The sequence below is a fragment of the Ciconia boyciana genome, chromosome 4, assembly GCF_034638445.1.
Source record: "Ciconia boyciana chromosome 4, ASM3463844v1, whole genome shotgun sequence".
In the NCBI taxonomy this organism is placed as follows: domain Eukaryota; kingdom Metazoa; phylum Chordata; class Aves; order Ciconiiformes; family Ciconiidae; genus Ciconia; species Ciconia boyciana.
In genome coordinates this window covers 935,399-955,726 of record NC_132937.1, presented here as the reverse complement: position 1 = coordinate 955,726, position 20,328 = coordinate 935,399, and the positions used below count along the sequence as shown (strand labels likewise).

General features: G+C 41.3%; 1 protein-coding gene across 3 annotated transcripts in view; it reads left to right on the top strand.

Annotated features, from left to right (window-relative positions):
* LOC140650494 (single-stranded DNA-binding protein 2-like) overlaps nt 1-20,328 on the top strand; it is a 227,020-nt gene that overhangs the window by 188,720 nt on the left and 17,972 nt on the right. For all 3 annotated transcript variants that reach the window (XM_072858846.1, XM_072858845.1, XM_072858848.1), the window contains 3 exons: nt 1,650-1,717; nt 9,600-9,648; nt 11,085-11,120. In XM_072858846.1, the coding sequence (XP_072714947.1) occupies nt 1,650-1,717; nt 9,600-9,648; nt 11,085-11,120 (153 nt within the window). The remainder of the gene's footprint in view (nt 1-1,649; nt 1,718-9,599; nt 9,649-11,084; nt 11,121-20,328) is intronic.

Here is a 20,328-nt window from a genome sequence, read left to right as displayed (position 1 = left end):
CAAATCAAGATGTGAAAATGAAATAAAATAGATACAGAACTACTGTTTTATTACAGTAAGACTGTGTCCTCTTCCAGATCCAGTAGTGCCAGCTGAAGATGTTACTGTGCCTAGCTGCTTTGGCTACCCACCAGTTACTGCCCTACAGTTCTGACAGAGGAGTTGTTACTGTGAGCATCCTCTAATCTATGTCAGGCAAAATTTTCTAGGATAACTCAGGTTAAACAGGTGGTTTGAGTTAATCTGGCTGACTTTTGCCTGAGCATGCACACCAATCAGCCTGCCAGCACTACAAAAAAAGGCAGGAATGAGTAGTGCTTGATGATTAGCCACTATGAATAATACTATCTTCAGATGGCACAGTTGGATCTAGAAGAAGACATCAGTTTGCAGCCTTTGGACCTATTATTGCAAACCAGCTATCTATGGGATGCTTTTGGGAGTTTCTAATAATGAAGGAAATTATAAGTGTGGGGTTTTTGTTTGCAGCAACAGAACATCCTCTCCTAGTCCTAGATCAGTTCTAGGTAACTGATATGTCTCGTATCACTCAACGTATATACAGCACCAGACCAATACTTTGAATCTCATTGTTGGATTTCTCCCAGGTCTTCATGACTTCATTTTGACATGTATTTGTGAATCTGACCAATACAGAGAACACCCATAAACTTGATTCATATAGTTTATAGTATAATATATGTAGTTTATACTATAAGTAGAGTGTATTAGTTCTAGTATTGGAAAATAGCAACAATGATTCAGGGTTTTTTTTAAGTAAATCATCCCCCCCCAAGTGTACAGCTGTTCATTTTAGAGAATATGCATTTTAGAGAATATCTATTCCTTTGGAGTATCAGAAAAATTTAGCAGGATTAACAGAGATTACAGAGTGAATTATGCTTGTGAGGTGAGATAGATTGCTCTGCATTCATTTAAATAAAAATAGATATAATTTAGTTTTTCATATAAATAGTACAGTTGCTAGGTTTTTGCCATAATATTGTCAAAGCACAAACTCTGATTTTATAGGCCTTGGGCAATATGTTTATTGGCATTGTTATGACATTCATTATCATATTAAATAATTTTCATATTACTTACCTTAGATTTATTAGAATAGACCAACTGATTAGAAGCTAAATGTAATGGTTATTTTATATGTTATAAAAGTGATACCATGTGGTGTAATTTCATACAAGCATTTATTGATACACTGTTCATTAACAAAATCTAATAAAAAATAATTTTATTTACATTTTATAATGTAGAAATCTCAGAACAGTCCAGATTTCTTATTTTGATTGAGCTCCCTTGGTATAAAAGTTGAATACATTATAAAACCTGCCCCTCACTAGCCATTGACTTGATCTCTATATGTGTAAATAATTCCTCCTGAAACAACTGTCATTTTAAGTATTCTTAGTGTGTTTATATTGTTTAAGTAGTACATGTAATTCTTTTTCCTTGGGGATAACAATGTTATTTTTTTAAGTCAACAATGGAAACTTCTGAGGGAATGAATTACATTGGCCTATCTAGTCAGCAGTTATGTAGGGATATCATTAACCTGCTGTCCTTTCTTTCCCCCTCCTCTTTGGTTTTGTTTTTTTGTTTTGTGGTAGTCTGACCCTTGGTTATCATTGCAGAACTATGGAGGTGCAATGAGACCCCCGCTGAATGCTTTAGGTGGCCCGGGGATGCCTGGAATGAACATGTAAGCATAATAATAAAATCTTATAATATTTAGAAAAAAACATTATTTCATTGTAGAAGTAACATTTGATAAACCTAAGACAAGGGAGAACATGCTTTGGTTAGTAAACATGCTTTGATGGATAATAACTGCAATTTAAAAAAGTGAACCTACAGCAATTCTTCTGCACACATCTCTTACAGGCTCTTTTGCTTTCCTTCCAAGTCTGTACAAATACTGAGTTTCTTTTACAGGTCAAAATTCAAATATTTGGAATATTTTGTCAGTATAGTCACTGATATTTGCTTGTATGCATTTTTTAATGACATTGTTTTCCTTTTTTTTTCTGATTATTTTGCCAAGAATAGTACAACTATGCTTCTTTTCTGCAAAATAAATACATTATTTTAGCAAAATAAAACCATTGTCTATATTTATAAAAAGGACACATATTTGAAAAAAAAGAGTGTGGATGATTCTCCCTCTGTTGCTGTTTTTATTTCTGTAACTACATTTGTTTCCACTCTAACTGGATAGAACAGTATTACAGATATAAGTTCTTCAGTATTTCTGTATACTTCTCAGGCTGGTTTGTCATTTAGTGTAAATTGACTGAGTTCAGTTAAGCTATATGAATTTATTCCAGGTGTGGATTTGGTCATTGAAATGCATTATTCCTTTTACACCTGTAGAGACACACACCCTTCCTAAGCATGTAGAAAAATTTCAGATGTAAAATTACTGTATCTACAGTAGACTAGATTTAAACTAAGAATTTTAGCATAGCAAATAGCCCAAAATGAGGAATCTTCTGCACTTATGATAAATCCTTTGCTCACTAAGAGATGTTTCTATGATTAGCAAGCCTGGGAAAAAATAAGGTGCTCCTTGCATTATTTAGATTTCTCTTTTAAGAAATTCAGAAATTTTAAGGGGCTGTTATAATTACATTCAACATAACACAGGACAGAGATTATCAAGTGATTCTTATATCTTGGCCCTACCTCTACATAAGTTACTACACTGTTTTTTAACCAGCATTTTGCAGTCCCTGGGTGGTCACAGAAGGCAGCATGGCAGCCAGGATATCAAGACACTAAAATGATATTACAATCTAAAGCAGAGAACATTTTATTTTCTTACTCCTTTTACACCTTTGTCTTTCAAGAATGAGTTTGCAGCAGATTGACACAGAAAACACAGTCAAGATTTATATATGCTTGTTATCATTATATCATAGATACCAATTTTTACTCTTATTTTTAAGTTTTATTTTATGTTTATAGGAAACATAAGCAAGAGAGGATAATTTTCATTTCAAATAGAGTTACCAACCTGAAAAAGTAAAAGAGGTAGTGAGTTTTAGAAAAATATCTAATCCAACATATCCTTAATTTATTCTGATTTCCAGATAAAATTCTTGAAGCAAATAAAATCTAAAGTTGGTTGTTACTCTATTATAGACAGCATATATTGGACTCAAGACAATTCTAGGAACCTTCCCAAGGGTAGGCATTTCTTCTTTTAAATAGAATTGATGTAGAAAAAATATTTAGATATTTGACATTCAGTGCGAATATATAAGCAGTACATAGACTGTCCTCAGAAGGAGATTTTATGATAAGAAAAGGAAATACAACTTTCTAAAATAAAATGTTCTATAAGTAAAATTCAGGATAGGTAAGATATTTTGAGGATAGTTATCCACATAAATCAGTATTTACATAAAAAAGACTGGCAAATGGGTTCCTGGATGAAAAAAAGAACTCCTCTGCCAGAAAGAATATGGTTATGGGTTGAAATACTAATATTTCATTATTGCAGTATTTAAGAAGCACATTTCATCTTGTGTTGAGTCAGTAAATGTACATAGATCATGTTCATTTAATTCAGTGATGTGGGAAGAACATTTTTCTTTTAACTTGTGTGTTCTGTTGAAGGGGATACCATGAACTGCAGTCCTTTACTCAGGGAATTAATGAGCTTTGAGACAGTGTATGATTTCTTCTGAGAGCAACATTATATATAGTAATTATGAAGTAGGTAACCATAGCTATATCTGTCTATCAATCAGGCATATACTGCACTCCTTTACATTTCTTACAAACTCATCTTTACTCCAGTTCATCTGAAAGTGGGAACAGAATACCGTTTCTTGTTTTTGAACAAGACTTCACACTGTCCCTTGCCATATAATGCACGTTAAAGGCTTAACAGAGTCCAAAGTGCTAATGCTGGAATATTATGCTGTAGCATATATTGATCTGTTATATGCTGAAGACCTTTGTAAGGAGTTCCATTATTGCATGCCTTCTACATGAATAATTTTTTAGAACTTTTTTTTACTGTCAAACAATATTTTTTCCTCTTTCAAATGAAGTAACATACACTGTGGTTTGGGTTTCTTTTAACTGTATTTCCAGGACATCAGTTTGATTTCTTACTGTAAAGTTATTGCTGTCAAATTTGTCTGAAATCTGATAGTACTGAAGTCCTTATACTGTGAAATCTTAGTAAAGACTTCTCTGATCGATTCCAATATTCAAAATCAGTCAGAGTGCATCTAAGGATAACCCATGGGCAGTAGCAATAAATGGACCCACATGTGTTAGAATTCATACTTTGTACATCAAAGAAATTGTAAGGGATAATATAATGCTAAGAAATATCAGTGTAAGTCACATAGTACTTGCATTTCTATGTAAGATAACTTCCCTATTGCCTTATGTATAGTGCATATTCATTTACATTTGTCTTCACATAGACATATCTTTTTCTTACATTAAAATTTTCCTGTGTTGTATTCAATGTTTTTGGATTTCTGGCTATGTTAAAATATAGAAATATGTGTACTCTACAAAAACAGTTGTCATTTTAAAATCCAGCTTTTTCTCCCATGAAAGCTCAAAAGGAAGCTGTTCTGGTTAAGAGCAAAATATCTGCCAAATATAATTTTACATTTTTCTGGATGAAAAAGTATCCTTTATTGTTAAAAATGGCAACAACCAGCCTGAGAGGTCATAGACAGTATTTCAATCCAGGAGCATATACATCATAAATTTAGTTGTATTAGGTATATGTGGCAAGGTTTCAGTAGTGGGAGGGGAGCTGTGGGAGGGAGGCTGCAGGCGTGGCCTCTGTGGGAAGAGGTCAGGGGCTGCCCTGTGCTGGACATGGCCAGTTCCAGCTGGCTCTGCAACAGCCCCACTTCAGGCCACAGCTGAGCCCATCAGTGGAGTTGGTGGTGCCTCTGAGAAAACATATTTAAGAAAGGGCAAAAATGCCACACAGCTGGGGGGGGAGGGAAGAAGAAGAAGAAGAAGAAGAAGAAGAAGAAGAAGAAGAAGAAGAAGAAGAAGAAGACGAAGACGAAGACGAAGAAGACGAAGACGACGACGGAGAAGAAAGACTGAGAAACAGCAGAGGGAACACCAAGGTAAGAGAAGAAAAAGTGGGAGGATGTGCTCCATGGCACCAGAGCAGATATCCACCCTGCAGCCCGTAGAGGACCCCATACCAGAACAGGTAGATATTTCCTGAAGGAATCGTGTCCTGTGGAGAACCCGCGCTGGAGCTGGGGAAAAGTATGAGGAGGAAGGAGTGGCAGAGAGAAACTGTCATGTACTGACCGTAGCTCCCCCCCCCCATTCCCCATCCCCCCTGAGCCACTTGGGTGGGAGGATAGAAGACTCAGGAAGAAAGGAGTGAAGTTTGGGCCTGGGAAAGAGGGGGGAGGTGTTGTTTTAATTTTTGTCTTTGTTTCTCACTACCCAAATCTATTTTGATTGGCAATAAATTAAATTAATTTTCCCAAGTCAAATCTGTTTTTCCCATGATAGTAACCGGTAAGCAAGCTCCCTGTCTATATCTCAACCCAAGAGCTTTTTCATACTATTTGAAGCAAATACACAAGCAAATTGATGCCCAGCCAGTTTTTATTGCTGAGCATGACATTATATGACATGGAACATCCCTTTGACCAATTTGGGTCAGCTGTCCTGGCTGTGTCTCCTCCCAACTGCTTGCCTGCCCCCAGCCTACTTGCTGGGGGGCAGAGTGGGAAGAAAAAGAGAAAGCCTTGATGCTGTGTAAGCAGTGTTCAGCAATAGCCAAAACATTGGTGTGTTATCAACACTGTTTTAGCCACAAATGCAAAGCACGGCATAATATGGGCTGCTATGAAGAAAGTTAACTCCAGCCTGGCCAGACCCAGTACACACAAAAAGATCCTCTCCCACATTTCTGTCTTTCCAACCTTCCAAAAATAATGTCAGCAGCTGTATTGGTTGTACATGGCAAGGTTTTGGTAGTGGGGGGGGCTGCAGGGGTGGCCTCTGTGGGAAGTGGTCAGGGGCTGCCCCGTGCTGGACACAGCTGGTTCCAGCCAGCTCCACAACGGCCCCGCTGCAGGCCACAGCTGAGCCAATCAGCAAAGTTGGTGGCACCCCTGTGAAAACATATTTAAGAAAGGGCAAAAATGCCACAGAGAGAGCAGAGGAGGGAACAAAAAGAGTGAGAAACAGCAGAGGGAACACCAAGGTCAGAGCTCCATGGTGGAGCAGATATCCACACTGCAACCCATGGAGGACCCACACCAGAGCAGATGGATATTCCTAAAGAAACTGCAGCCTGTGGAGAACCCATGCTGGAGCAGATTTTTCTGAAGGAGTTCACCCTGTGGAGAACCCACACCAGAGCAGAGGAAATGTGAGAAGGAAGGAGTGGCGGAGAGAAACCATTACGTACTGATCGTAACCCCCAATCCCCCATCCCCCCCATGCCACTTGGGTGGGGCAGGTAGAGGAGTCTGGAGTGAAGGAGTGAAGTTCAGCCTGGGAAAAGGGGGAGGAAAGGTGGTGTTTTAATGTTTGTCTTTTTGTTTCTCACTACCCAAATCAGTATATATCTTAATTGTAAATAAATTAAGTTAAATTTCCCCAAGTCAAGTCTGTTTTGCTCACTACAGTAATTGGTAAGCAATCTCCCTGTCTTTATCTCGACCCATGATCTTTCTCTTTCCTGTTCTTCCTATCTTCTCCCCTGTCCTGCTGAGGAGGGGGAGTGATTGAATGAGCAGCTGGGTAGGAGCTTGGCTGTTAGCCAAGGCTAACCCACCACAGCAGCATAAAATGAAATGATTCACTTAATTTTCACTTTAATTCAGTTGATTGTTTTAGCCAACTTCTTTATAGTTTTATCAACAATGTAATAAAAAATAAGAGAGTTTCAATATTAAATCCCTGAGGCAATATATATATTTAATAGCTTTTAGTTCTGCAAAACTTTAAAATAGATAGAAAACTTCCTTAACTCATTTATAAAGCCTACTTTTTGCACTGTATTTAAATAATTTTCCTATGTCTAGTAAGCATTGGTGGCTAATGTAGCTTTTTTTTTTCGCCATGAGGCCAAAGTGCCATTTTAAATGCAGAAATTTTGTCATCTGCTCTGCCTTTATGTTTTCAGGGCCTTCAAAAAGTCATTTTATCTTATTTTAAAATAAATAGGAGTGCTAATGCTACCAGGAATAATTGTAGTTATTCATATGTTATGACTGTAAACATTGAGATTTTTACCTTCCATATGGTTTAGTTCCCTCAAGACTTTTAAAGTAAGAAGCCTAACTGCTGAACTACTCTGAGCTCAGATAATATTAAGAAAGTTAATATAACAGCAAGAGTTATGAGAAAAACCTGCTCTGTCAGGAAAGGAGTTTTTTCCTTTTTCCTTTCCCTCATTTTGCTTTTAGTATCTGTCTGATGTTTAGCCTGAGTTAGCTTTATCAAAGACTTCTTTTGCCTGTTGTATTCTTCTCCCACCTGCTAGGAAATTGCCACTTAATCATAAATGTACCATTTGGGCAAAGCATAATGCAGATGACACCAGTTGTGCGGGAGTGTTGACCTGCTTGAGGGGAGGAAGGCTCTGCAGAGGGACCTGGACAGGCTGGATCAATGGGCCGAGGTCAGTTGTATGGGGTTCAACAAGGCCAAGTGCAAGGTCCTGCACTTGGGCCACAGCAACCCCATGCAATGCTACAGGCTTGGGGAAGAGTGGCTGGAAAGCTGCCCAGCAGAGAAGGACCTGGGGGTGTTGGTTGACAGCCACCTGAATATGAGCCAGCAGTGTGCCCAGGTGGCCAAGAAGGCCAATGGCATCCTGGCTTGTATCAAAAATAGCGTGGCCAGCAGGAGTAGGGCAGTGATTGTGCCCCTGTACTCGGCACTGGTGAGGCCGCACCTCAAATACTGTGTTCAGTTTTGGGCCCCTCACTTCAAGAGAGACATTGAGGGGCTGAAGCGTGTCCAGAGAAGGGCAACGGAGCTGGGGAAGGGTCTGGAGCACAAGGCTGATGGGGAGCGGCTGAGGGAACTGGGGTTGTTTAGCCTGGAGAAAAGGAGGCTCAGGGGAGACCTTATCGCTCTCTACAACTCCCTGAAAGGAGGGTGTAGAGAGGTGGGGGTCGGTCTCTTCTCCCAGGTAACAAGTGATAGGACAAGAGGAAATGGCCTCAAGTTGCGCCAGGGGAGGTTTAGACTGGATGTTAGGAAATTTTACTTCACTCAAAGGGTTGTCAAGCATTGGAACAGGCTGCCCAGGGAAGTGGTTGAGTCGCCATCCCTGGAGGTATTTAAAAGCCGTTTGGATGAGGTGCTTAGGGACATGGTGTAGTGGTGGGCTTGGCAGTGTTAGGTTTACGGTTGGACTCGATGATCTTAAAGGTCTTTTCCAACCTATACAATTCTGTGATAACAAAATAATGTCTGAAAAGTCTGAAATTTCCATTTTGCCTGCTGTATGGTAAATTTCATGTTCATGTAATTTCTGTGGAGATAATGTAGCCTAAGTCAAGTAGCAAACTAATTTGAGATATGTATCTAAATATATGCTTAAAATGTATGTATAAAATGGCATATTTTTAATATATAAAAATATAAATATATCCCTATATAGTTGTTCTTCTTAGATACATATTACAGCAAATGGCTTGTTTTTCTAAAAAATAGTTTTAATCAAAGCATTTATAAGGAACTACCATTACTTTTACTAATGAAACCTTACTATACTTGCAGTATTCTAGACCCATACTCAATAAATGTTTGCTACAGTCTTTCAGGAAGGTATTTAATTATGTGGCCAAGAGTACATTTCTATGGCTGAAATTGTACTTACAGTTTAGTACCTTTCTGCTTTGGTCTATATTGTAAATAGACTTTTGCAGAATGTGTGATACTTCCTCCAAATATTTTTTAAAATGTGAACAAAGTACAAAGAAAAACACTCCTCATGAGAACTTAAAGAATTTTGCAACTTGTATTTTACTCTCTTTAAAACTTCTGTGCCGCAATAAAACACTATCTCTATGTAACATAGAGTTAAATTCTCCCTGAACAAGAAGAAAGCACTATAAGAGGCACAAATTTGCAGTGTCTTTCAAATTGTTCCATTGAGAACACGATAGGGGAATGTCTGACGCTTCCTAAATCTGCAAGTGTTCTGACACTGATGCGAAACTATATCATCTCCACTATAGCCTCTGGCAGTGTGGCTACTGATGAAAGACTTATTATGATACAGTTCTAGCAGGTAGTGTCCTGAAAAGGCCATAGAATAAGTTAGGAACTGAAATGTCTTAAATGTAAATGGTAAGTTTCTAATAATAAGTACATTATCTTTAATCATCTCATAAACTGATTAAATGAAGAAGGTAGTGCAACAATGATAATTTTGCTATACCATTATAACTTGGTGTAGTTATGGTTTATAATCACACTTTATTACAATTTTAAAAGCAATATCCTAACTTAATCTGGGAACAGATTACTTGAAAACATTTGCTTCCTTATAATTGGTCAGAAGCTGTGGGGTCGTTCTGTTTCTCATCTTTCATCTTCTGTTACAGGGGTCCAGGCGGTGGTAGACCTTGGCCAAATCCAACCAGTGCCAATTCTGTAAGTAAATGTAGGGTCTAGAGCAGAAGTCTGATGAGGAGCAGCTGAGGGAACTGGGGTTGTTTAGCCTGGAGAAAAGGAGGCTCAGGGGAGACCTCATCGCTCTCTACAACTACGTGAAAGGAGGTTGTAGAGAGGTGGGTGTTGGTCTCTTCTCCCAGGTAACAAGTGATAGGACAAGAGGAAATGGCCTCAAGTTGCGCCAGGGGAGGTTTAGACTGGATATTAGGAAATTTTACTTCACTGAAAGGGTTGTCAAGCATTGGAACAGGCTGCCCCGGGAAGTGGTTGAGTCACCATCCCTGGAGGTATTTAAGAGCCGTGTAGATGTGATGCTTAGGGACGTGGTTTAGTGGTAGACTTGGCAGTGCTAGGTTAACAGTTGGACTCGATGATCTTAAGGGTCTTTTCCAACCTATACGATTCTATGATTCTAAATATTTAAATATATTAGACATCATCTTATATTAAGGGAGTTGTTTTTCATCAATATACTGAACCACAGGAAACAAACCCAACTTTATTCAACAAATAGAGTACTGCATGCTTTATATTTTTTCCCATTATATTATGTTCCTTTTAACCCTAATGCAGAGTAGGTACAGTGAGGACCATGTCTTAACAGAGAACTCATTGACCATTTTTGACTGCAAATATCCAGCTCTGTTCATAATCACACAACAGCTCTACATCAGTTACAGAACTTCCTTAACAAAAAAGTTTTCCTGGAGTATATTTAAAATATATTTTAGCTTCCTTTAGTGCAAGTAAGAAGAGTTAGGTCAATACTATCTGGCTAGCAAGCTCTACAGAAATCATAGTTTGAGAAGATTTATCCTAATGTGTGCTTACATATTTTACATAACAAAAGCACGTTTACTCCTGTTAACTAGGGAATGCAGAATCATAGAGCAAATGCTTGCAAGACATCAGCATTTGCAGTTGGATAAGGTGGGTCTGGCTTGCCAGATGGTATTGATTCTTTTTGTTGTTCTCAGTTTTGATTTTTTATTTCTACTGAATTACAATTAGGAAAAAAAAAAGAGCTGAAACTCTTCCTCTGTTTATTTTTGCATGCACTCAGCTAAAATGGGCATTAGGTTATTTTTTGACTCATAGTTGAAACATTTTCACTCTATGAAATTAGTTGAGAAGTCCAGTCCTAGATTAGATACATTTGTAAAAATTAGTTGGCTGACAAGTTGTCTACAACCATATTGCAATAACTTGCAAGTTTTAGTCTTGAACATACAATAAGTTGTTAATTAGAAAAGGTGCCATGTGTTTGTTAACAATAGCATTTTCCCATAATCTTTAACTTTGTCTTTAAAATGAATTATACAAATATGCTTTAACATATGACTGTCAATACATGTAGGCATGGATACCATCTCTCTGCAGAAGAAATTACTGTTTTGTTTCTGTTTATATTACAGATACCTTATTCTTCAGCATCTCCTGGGAACTATGTAGTAAGTACACTGTTATGTATTTGCTCATTGAAATAGATGTTACATTTTATTTAGGCAAAGAAATCATTGTCCACATGAAGAACCCTTGTGTATTGGTTGAGAACTGAACATCTGATCTGCAGTAAGCTGTTTTGTCTGACATCTGTGGTGCATATGTTAATATTCATTACTAGAATCATTATCAGTCTGCTCTAAATTTCCCTGAGTACTATGTTTTATTTCAGCATATGTTTCCATAACCAACAAAATATATTGTCTTCAATAATAAAGGACAAAAACCCCCAGTTTCTTTGGTGATACAATATTGTGCATGAATTTCTGAACTACTTCAGGAAAAAAGCATTTGAAGAATTAGAAGAAGATTTTATCTCCCCAAAGATGTATAAATGAGTCCCTATGGCTAACATTTTAAAGGATATTTTTATTCTTATAATTACCTTCTAGAGACTTGAAAACTTTTTTCCCTCCATATTCTGTTTTGATTTTATTTCACATTGTCTTAATATATTATTAATTAGTTGGTATTGTTTTTTCTTAGTATTAACTGTCATTCAACCCCAGGTGACATGTGCTGCACAAGGGATTTGTGCAGCACAACATAGACCTGAAGGCCACGCTGTATGTGCAGCACAGTGCAGGCCTGGGCCTACCCAGGTTAAATTTTATGTGGATCACTAACTCCTCGACGTACAGTGGTCTCCCGGTCAGGATCACTACATTCCACCCCTTGATCCACATGCAGTTTACCTTTCTTAAATATATTATAAGTTACAGATTATATTAGTAAGTGGTTCAGCTAATAGAAAGTTTCTTCTACATAAGCTAGTCACTATGAATAATAATGGTACAAGGATAATGACAAGTAAAATAAATACTGGTTGTGAAAACAACTGTAGAACAGCAATATTAGGGCTAGGACTACTGAAGATGTCCTGCCATTGGGCTCCACCCCTCCTCCCATGTCCTGTTTGACAATGGTGGTGCAAATTTCACCAAACAGTCCAGTTACTTGTGCAGTAGACAGGAAGGAGCTTTAGTGCAGCCAGTGGGCAAGGGCATCCAACACTTCATGTTTGTTGATACGTACCATGCAGCAAACAAAAGCAGCAGTGTGAGGCTCCACATAGAAGTTCTGCATGAGATAAATCAGAGGCATTATTTTATGTACAGCATATGCTGAGGCACATAATGAGGTGTGTTTGCCTGCTCCTCTAGGATTAGGTACATGGCCTCTGGTCCCTTTGCCAGGATCTCTACTGGGATGAATTTGCCTTGAGGAGTCCCGTACATGCAGTAGCCTCTGACTCTCAGTGAGATGAGGATGGCTGAGGTACTTAAGGATGAGGAAAAGGCTGAGGTACTTAATGCCTTCTTTGCCTCAGTCTTTAATAGCAGGGCCAATTGTTTTCTGGGTACCCAGCCCCCTGAGTCGCAAGATAGGGATGGGGACCAGAACGGAGTCCCCATAATCCAGGGGGAAATGGTTAGTGACCTGCTGCACCACTTAGACACTCACAAGTCTATGGGGCCTGATAGGATCCACCTGAGAGTACTGAAGGAACTGGCAGAAGTGCTCACCAAGCCCCTTTCCATCATTTACCAGCAGTCCTGGCTAACTGGGGAGGTCCCAGTTGACTGGAGATTAGCAAATGTGACACCCATCTACAAGAAGGGCTGGAAGGAGGACCCAGGGAACTACAGGCCTGTCAGCCTGACCTCGGTACCAGGGAAGCTGATGGAGCAGATCATCCTGAGTGCCATCACACGGCATGTAGAGGATAACCAAGGGATCAAGCCCAGCCAGCATGGGTTCAGGAAAGGCAGGTCCTGCTTGACCAACCTGATCTCCTTCTACAACAAGGTGACCCGCCTAGTGGATGAGGGAAAGGCTGTGGATGTTGTCTATCTAGACTTCAGTAAAGCCTTTGACACGGTTTCCCACAGCATTCTCCTGGAGAAACTGGCTGCTCATGGCTTGGACGGGTGTACTCTTCGCTGGGTAAAGAACTGGCTGGATGGCCGGGCCCAAAGAGTGGTGGTGAATGGAGTTTACTCCAGTTGCAGCTGGTCACAAGCGGTGTTCCCCAGGGCTCTGTGTTGGGGCCAGTCCTGTTTAATATCTTTATCAATGATGGGGACGAGGGGATCGAGTGCACCCTCAGTAAGTTTGCAGATGACACCAAGTTGTGCGGGAGTGTTGATCTGCTTGAGGGCAGGAAGGCTCTGCAGAGGGACCTGGACAGGCTGGATCAATGGGCTGGGGCCAATTGTATGGGGTTCAACAAGGCCAAGTGCAAGGTCCTGCACTTGGGCCACAGCAACCCCATGCAATGCTACAGGCTTGGGGAAGAGTGGCTGGAAAGCTGGCCAGCACGGAAGGACCTGGGGGTGTTGGTTGACAACCGCCTGAATATGAGCCAGCAGTGTGCCCAGGTGGCCAAGAAAGCCAATGGCATCCTGGCTTGTATCAAAAATAGCGTGGCCAGCAGGAGTAGGGAAGTGATCGTGCCCCTGTACTCAGCACTGGTGAGGCCGCACCTCGAATACTGTGTTCAGTTTTGGGCCCCTCACTTCAAGAGAGACATTGAGGGGCTGGAGCGTGTCCAGAGAAGGGCAATGAAGCTGGGGAAGGGTCTGGAGCACAAGGCTGATGGGGAGCGGCTGAGGGAACTGGGGTTGTTCAGCCTGGAGAAAAGGAGGCTGAGGGGAGACCTTATTGCTCTCTACAACTACCTGAAAGGAGGTTGTAGAGAGGTGGGGGTCGGTCTCTTCTCCCAGGTAACAAGTGATAGGATGAGAGGAAATGGCCTCAAGTTGTGCCAGGGGAGGTTTAGACTGGATATTAGGAAATTCTACTTCACTGAAAGGGTTGTCCAGCATTGGAACAGGCTGCCCCGGGAAGTGGTTGAGTCGCCATCCCTGGAGGTATTTAAAAGCCGTTTGGATGAGGTGCTTAGGGACGTGGTGTAGTGGTGGGCTTGGCAGTGTTAGGTTTACGGTTGGACTCGATGATCTTAAAGGTCTTTTCCAACCTATACGATTCTGTGAGTCACGAGACTCTGTCAGCATCTCGGATTGTACCTCATAGTGCTGGTGACCTAATAGAAGCTGGTAGGAGGTATAGCCTTGGAAGTATGCTTTATTATTCAAATTCATTACAATCTGTTGTAGCACTGTTGGCCAGTTACTCAGAGTGAGAGGAACAGCATATGTAACTGTTCCTTCAGTAAGGCATTGGTCTGCTTGACGAGGCCAGCTCCCCTGGGATGATGGGGTATGTGGTATATCCAGCGTACTTTGTGCTCGGCAGCCCAATGTTGAACCTTTTGGCCTGTAAAATGAGACCCATTGTCTGACTGGATACAGGTGGGTGGGCCTATCCACTGGCTAAGTAATCACAGGCCTTTCAGTGTCCCTTTCTGGTCGGCATGTGTAGCTGGGGACACAGCAACATAGTATATGTGTCAACCATTGCCAATATGTACTGTAACTGCTGTGCTTTTGGTAAGGGCCTGATGTAATCTATGTGCCAGGTATAGCCAGGGACAGGGCCTTGTTGAATCTGCCTATAAGACTGCTGAGGCAACTTTTTATCTTTCAATACCTTAGAGACTGCACACTGCTGCAGTAGCTCCTGAATAGCTTCCCAGGTACATGGAAGGCCCCAACTTTGGGTCCATCTGTATGTACCATTGACACCCAGGTGCCCAGATTTTTCGTGGGCCCATTTACCAAGGGCTTCCTCATCAGGTAACAGAGCATCAGGGGATAGGATATCAGGAGGTAAAGTAGCACTATTAATTTGAGCTAATCGATCAACTGTGACATTGTGCTCCCATCCCTCCCTGACACCCCGGGTGACATGGACATCAACATGTTGAACCCACAGGTTCAAATTTACACATTTCTGGGCTGTTTCCATAAGTCCTGACCCCACAATGTTTTCCTGTGTATTGTCCAATTGTCTGCTTGCTGCTTACTAACCCATGTGGTTAATCTCTTATATGACACCCAGGCATTGATATATATGCATAGCTCAGGATTGGGGGTCTCTTCTAATATCATGAGCACAGCCATTAGTTCCGCATACTGACTGCTACCCCCTTTGCCTTGCCGAGTCAAAGAGATTTGCTTGGCAGGATTAAAGGTGGCAGTCTTCCACCACCTCTCCCCCTTAACATATCTTGCTGATCCATCCATGAACCAGGCACACTGTCGCTGCTCAGGAGTCAGGTGCTTGTATGGTGGGGCTTCCTGAGCCCAGGCAGGGGGTAGTGGCTCCAAACTAGATTGAGATACAGTTGTTAGTTCTAGTTGGGCTATTTTTTCCTGCAAGGCACTGATTTTGTGGGGACCTGGCTTTGCCTGCATGGGAAGATACCATTTCCCTTTTACAGTGCTGGACTGTTGTGCGTTTCCAATTCTGTAGTTAGTATCATTAGACAAAACCCACTGCAATATAGGCAAGCCCACATTCAGAGTAGCAGTCTCTCCCCCAGTGACTCAATCAATTTCTACTAAAGCGCAATATGCAGCCAGTAGTTGCTTTTCAAAAGGCATGTAGTTCTGTGCAGAGGGGGAGCCGATGTGACCAGAAGCCAAGCGAGATTCACCTCCCTTCATGTTTTTGCCACAAGCTCCAATGTGCTAGCAATATCATCTCCTGAAACTAGGACTTCCAGCTCAAAAGGTTTGCGAGGTTGCTTCGGACCCAGTGCAACAGCACAGGAGACAGCGTGCTTAGCTGGTTTGAAAGCTCTTTTTTTCATCTTCCCCCCATAAACACTGGTTCTTCTTTCTTGCTACATTATGCAGGGGTCTTAAAATCTGTGCTGTGTGGGATAAACTGGCCAGTACCCCAGTAATCCTACAAAGCGCTACGCATCAACCTTGCTTTGGGGTGCAGCTATATGAAGTACTGTTTGTTTTGCAGCTTCAGGCATAATCCAGCAGGGTCCTTGCCAGATGAAGCCTAAAAATTTTACTTCAGCTGCTGGCCCTTGTGGTTTTTGTGGATTGACTTCCCAACCATGCCCCCTCACGGTGTCCACAACACTGCTCAGTGCCTCTCCAACATCCTGCTCCATAGGTCCAGTCAGCAGGATGTCATCAATGTAATGGAACAGTTGACACTGGGGGCAGGCTGTGCTCCTCCAAGTGCTGAGCCACAATCCCATGACAAATCATGGGGCTATGCAGGTATCCCTGAGGCAGCACTGTAAAGGTGTACTGCTGGCCTTCCCAGGAAAAGGCAAGGTGTTCCTGCGACTCTTCAGCAATAGGAATACTGAAGAAGGCATTTGCCAAGTCAATAACAGCATCTCAGGCACTTGCCTCAGCTTCCAGTGGCTCCAACGGGGTGAAGATGTCTGGCACGACTGCAGCCATGGGAGGGGCGGGTTTGTTCAAAAGCCGGTAATCCAGAGTCATATGCCAGGACCCATCTGGTTTCTTTGCAGGCCAAACAGGGCTATTAAAAGGTGAATGTGTCTGTCTGATAACTCCAGCTTCTAACAACTGTTTAATAGTTTGAGAAATATCAGCGTGCCCTCCAGGCAACCAGTATTGTTTTAAGGCTATAGGATGGGGGGGGGTGGGGTGGTCAGCACAATGGGGGAAGTCACAATCCTCCCTACCATAAGTGCCTGGATCTGAGCTGATGGGATACCAAAAGAATACCCCAGTGGTATAAAAGGTCTTGCCTGCTAACAGATTGTGCCCTATGATATATTCGGGCACTCTCGTAATCCATACTTGAGCCAAAAATGATGGGTATCCTTCTAATTGCAAGGTCAGAGAAACTTGTTGAGCTGGCTCTTCTCCCCTCCCCCTGAATACATTAATATTCATCAGTTTATTCTTGGGGTAATGGGACAGATTTCCATGAATTAGAGTTACTTCTGCCCCAGCATCCAGCAGGGCCATAACCCATTGCTTATTATGCCAGCTCCAATGTATTACAAGCAGAATGTGTGGGAGGTGGTCCTCCCAGCTAGCTCCCTTTATTATCCATACTGGAGAGGGACCACACATTTCCTATTCTTGTTTACAAGGAGAAAGGTCAGGGTATTTAGAGGCAGCTGGGGACGATGCATCTTCACTGTCGAGAGAGGGTGATGCAGGTGGGACTGATGTCCAGGAGCTCCGCACTTCCCTTCACACCTTCCTCTTTTCTTTTCCTTTCTTATGCAAACTCCACAAATAAGGAGTTACTTTGCCATCTATCTGCTCCCTAGGCACTCATGCCTGCATTAGTGCCAGAAACATCTCTTTCTGCGTAACCTTTCCCTTCAGCTGTTGCATTTGAAATGCGTCAGGCTCCTTCTCTTTTTCAGTCTGATAATCACCAAGCTGTTCTAGTGATAGGATAACATCCCCCACTGGTCTTCCCACAGCAGCCCCTAGCAAGGAAATTATTGGTCCTTTCAAGGCAAATGGACGCCCTCTAACATTCAGGTTTTCATGCTTGGTGCAAAAGGTTCCATATCAGGACTTTACAAGTTATGCAAAGACATGCCTTGCAATGTGGCCGACTCCCATAAATACTGATCAGCCTCAGCTATACTTTTCCAGGATTCTGCTTTATTGTCCCAAATGGTAGGCAAAGGATACTCTACATTTAAAGCTTCCTGGAGCCATGCTCACAGGGAATGGGATACATCCCTGCACTCCTCTCAGCCGCTGGGTAATCATAGGGTTTTGCGAGATTGTTGCCTGTTTTATAAAATAGCTCCCGAAACACACGAAGTATGTTTAGAGAGGAGACATTGCTTTATTCTGTGCAGGGTGCAAGCTGGAATATTTCCACAAATCGAGCACCCCTATTGCAATTCTTTTTCAGTATTTATACATGAAAGTTAACACACCACGCCTACCTAATACATAATCATCAGACTAACTAATCATCCTCTTCTTCCATTGGTCCGTATTTTCTCCGCTTCGATTTAAAGCCACAGTATGACTTTAATTCACTGCGCATGCTCGCAGGGGGAGGGGTAGTCCTTTCGTCCCCCAATTGGGTCGGTGGTCACGATCTCCCCCTGCCGCCTTTACCTTTCCCTGAGTTACTGTGGTTCCTGTTGTCTTCATGGCTGTTGTGGTGTCCCTTTATCTTTACGGCTCTCCCGGTAAGAGAATGTTCCCGTTATTGGTCTTTGAAGGGTTACAGCTTCACATTCTTTTAGGACAAACATATGCTTGTTAGTGAAGTATGCAGTGCCCGTACCCTCTTATCTAGCTTAGGCATTATCTATTACCTTGAAGATTCTACAGTTCTCACAGTCTCGCATGCTAGTTTCTATTTCTAACTGTGATCCCTTCTTAACTACTAATAACTCTTATACTATTTCTATTTTATTCCAAAATATATACACATATATATATATATGGTTTAAGGTGACAAGATGACACCCAAACACTTTAATTCTTTAGGATTTAAATTTATACTATTGCTTCCAAAGTCCCATACTCGCAATAGCCAGTGCAAAAGCCTTTTTCCTGGCTTTTGCCAGTATGTTTTTGCTAAATCTTGCAACTCAGGCTGTGTAAAATCACACACTGAAACAGCCTGCTGGGATGCCCCCGGAGGCCCTTTGCTTTGTGACTCATTAATGGCCAGATGAAATGCGGTTGCCGCACTCATCCTCTGACCCCTATATCCATTTGTCCTCACCACAGAAACAGGGGTCCTCGTCCTACCATTCATCCCTCTGGTGAATAGCTCGTACCTCAGCACTGCCCTTCCTGGGCTGCTCTGTGCACCCCTCCCTGCACCGTGGGCACCTGCACCACCGCTTGTTGCCCGGGGACTGCCATGAGGAGCTGCGCCTGAAGCTCATGCAGTTCGTTTTGCATCAGCTCTAAATGCCCCCATGTCCATATCAGGCATGTTAGTAACAACCAAAGACAGCACAAATATTCCTTGCCTTTTCCTTTCCCCAGCCCCTGCTTTCTAAGACGAGATAATACTTCAGCTGGGGTGGGGCATTCAGACAATTCCTCCTCACTTTCCCAACCCATTGGTGAAGCTACCTGGGCTAAACACCTTGCAAATGCCCCCTCCCCCGGCTGCTTGCAGGGCCAGCCAGGCACCCAGTTTCTCTCTTCACTATTCTTTCTCCTGAAAAGCATTTCTCACTGGATCCTGCTGACTACGCCAAATGTTTTGCACCAGGAGGTGCTGGTCTGTTATGATCCCATTAAGAAAGACACTCAGACTCTGTAAAGTATCATTTAAAATGCTATTTATTAGAGCTAAGACTGTAAAGAAATCACAAGATGAACTGGTAGGTGGTGTTATATATAAGGGCATAGAGGTATATATACATTGTTTGACTGCAGGAACGTGCTGCTACTTCTGGGTAAAAGATTTCTCTTTAATCTACAATTAACTGAGAGTTAATCACTGATTGGCAGAGATGCTTCCCACTGAAGTGTTAAGTATTTTACTTGTATGAACCTGGGGAGGAATGCTACCAGTCAGAAAGCTGCTACATTACTGATTTTGACTGTCTGGAAACAGTGTTCACTAGTGTATTACTGCTAAATGTTTTGTAAGAAATGTTATTTTTAGCAGGCCAGTGAGAAAGTGTCTGTTGTTTTAATTCCAGAACTTCTCCATCTCATTCCAAAATATTTCAGTGAATTTTAGCAAATCTCAGCAATGTCTTTTTAAGCAGACAGGAGCAATCAAACCTTTATATTCAGTGCTATTGAAAAAAATCTCTCTGTTTGGAACAGTATATCTACTATTTTAAAATATAAGAAATGATAAAAAAATAATAAAAGTCATATAGCAATGAAAATAATCATATGTTGTTAGCATTCTGCATAATTTTTATTATGGAAAATGGGGGGGCAGTTTATTTTTATTGACATCATAACATTTTTATCAATCTATAAGTAGGCAGTTTTTCATGTTACTTCAAAATATTAGTGGATCTGCAAATGTAGGAAGCAAGAAGTTATGATTCAGTTCTTAATAAACAATTAGGACTTTTAGAATAAAATTATTGGAGACATTTTTAAAGAACCTTAAAAATCTCATTTAACAATCAGAGCAGTCTGTGTACAATGTTTACTCATAAACAGATTTGCAACACAGAAATACCTGAAACTAAGTAAATAGATATTCCTTGGGGTTTTCTTTTGGTTTGTATTCTGTGATTTAGCACTCTAGGTAAGTGATATGACTATACCCAAATTTATG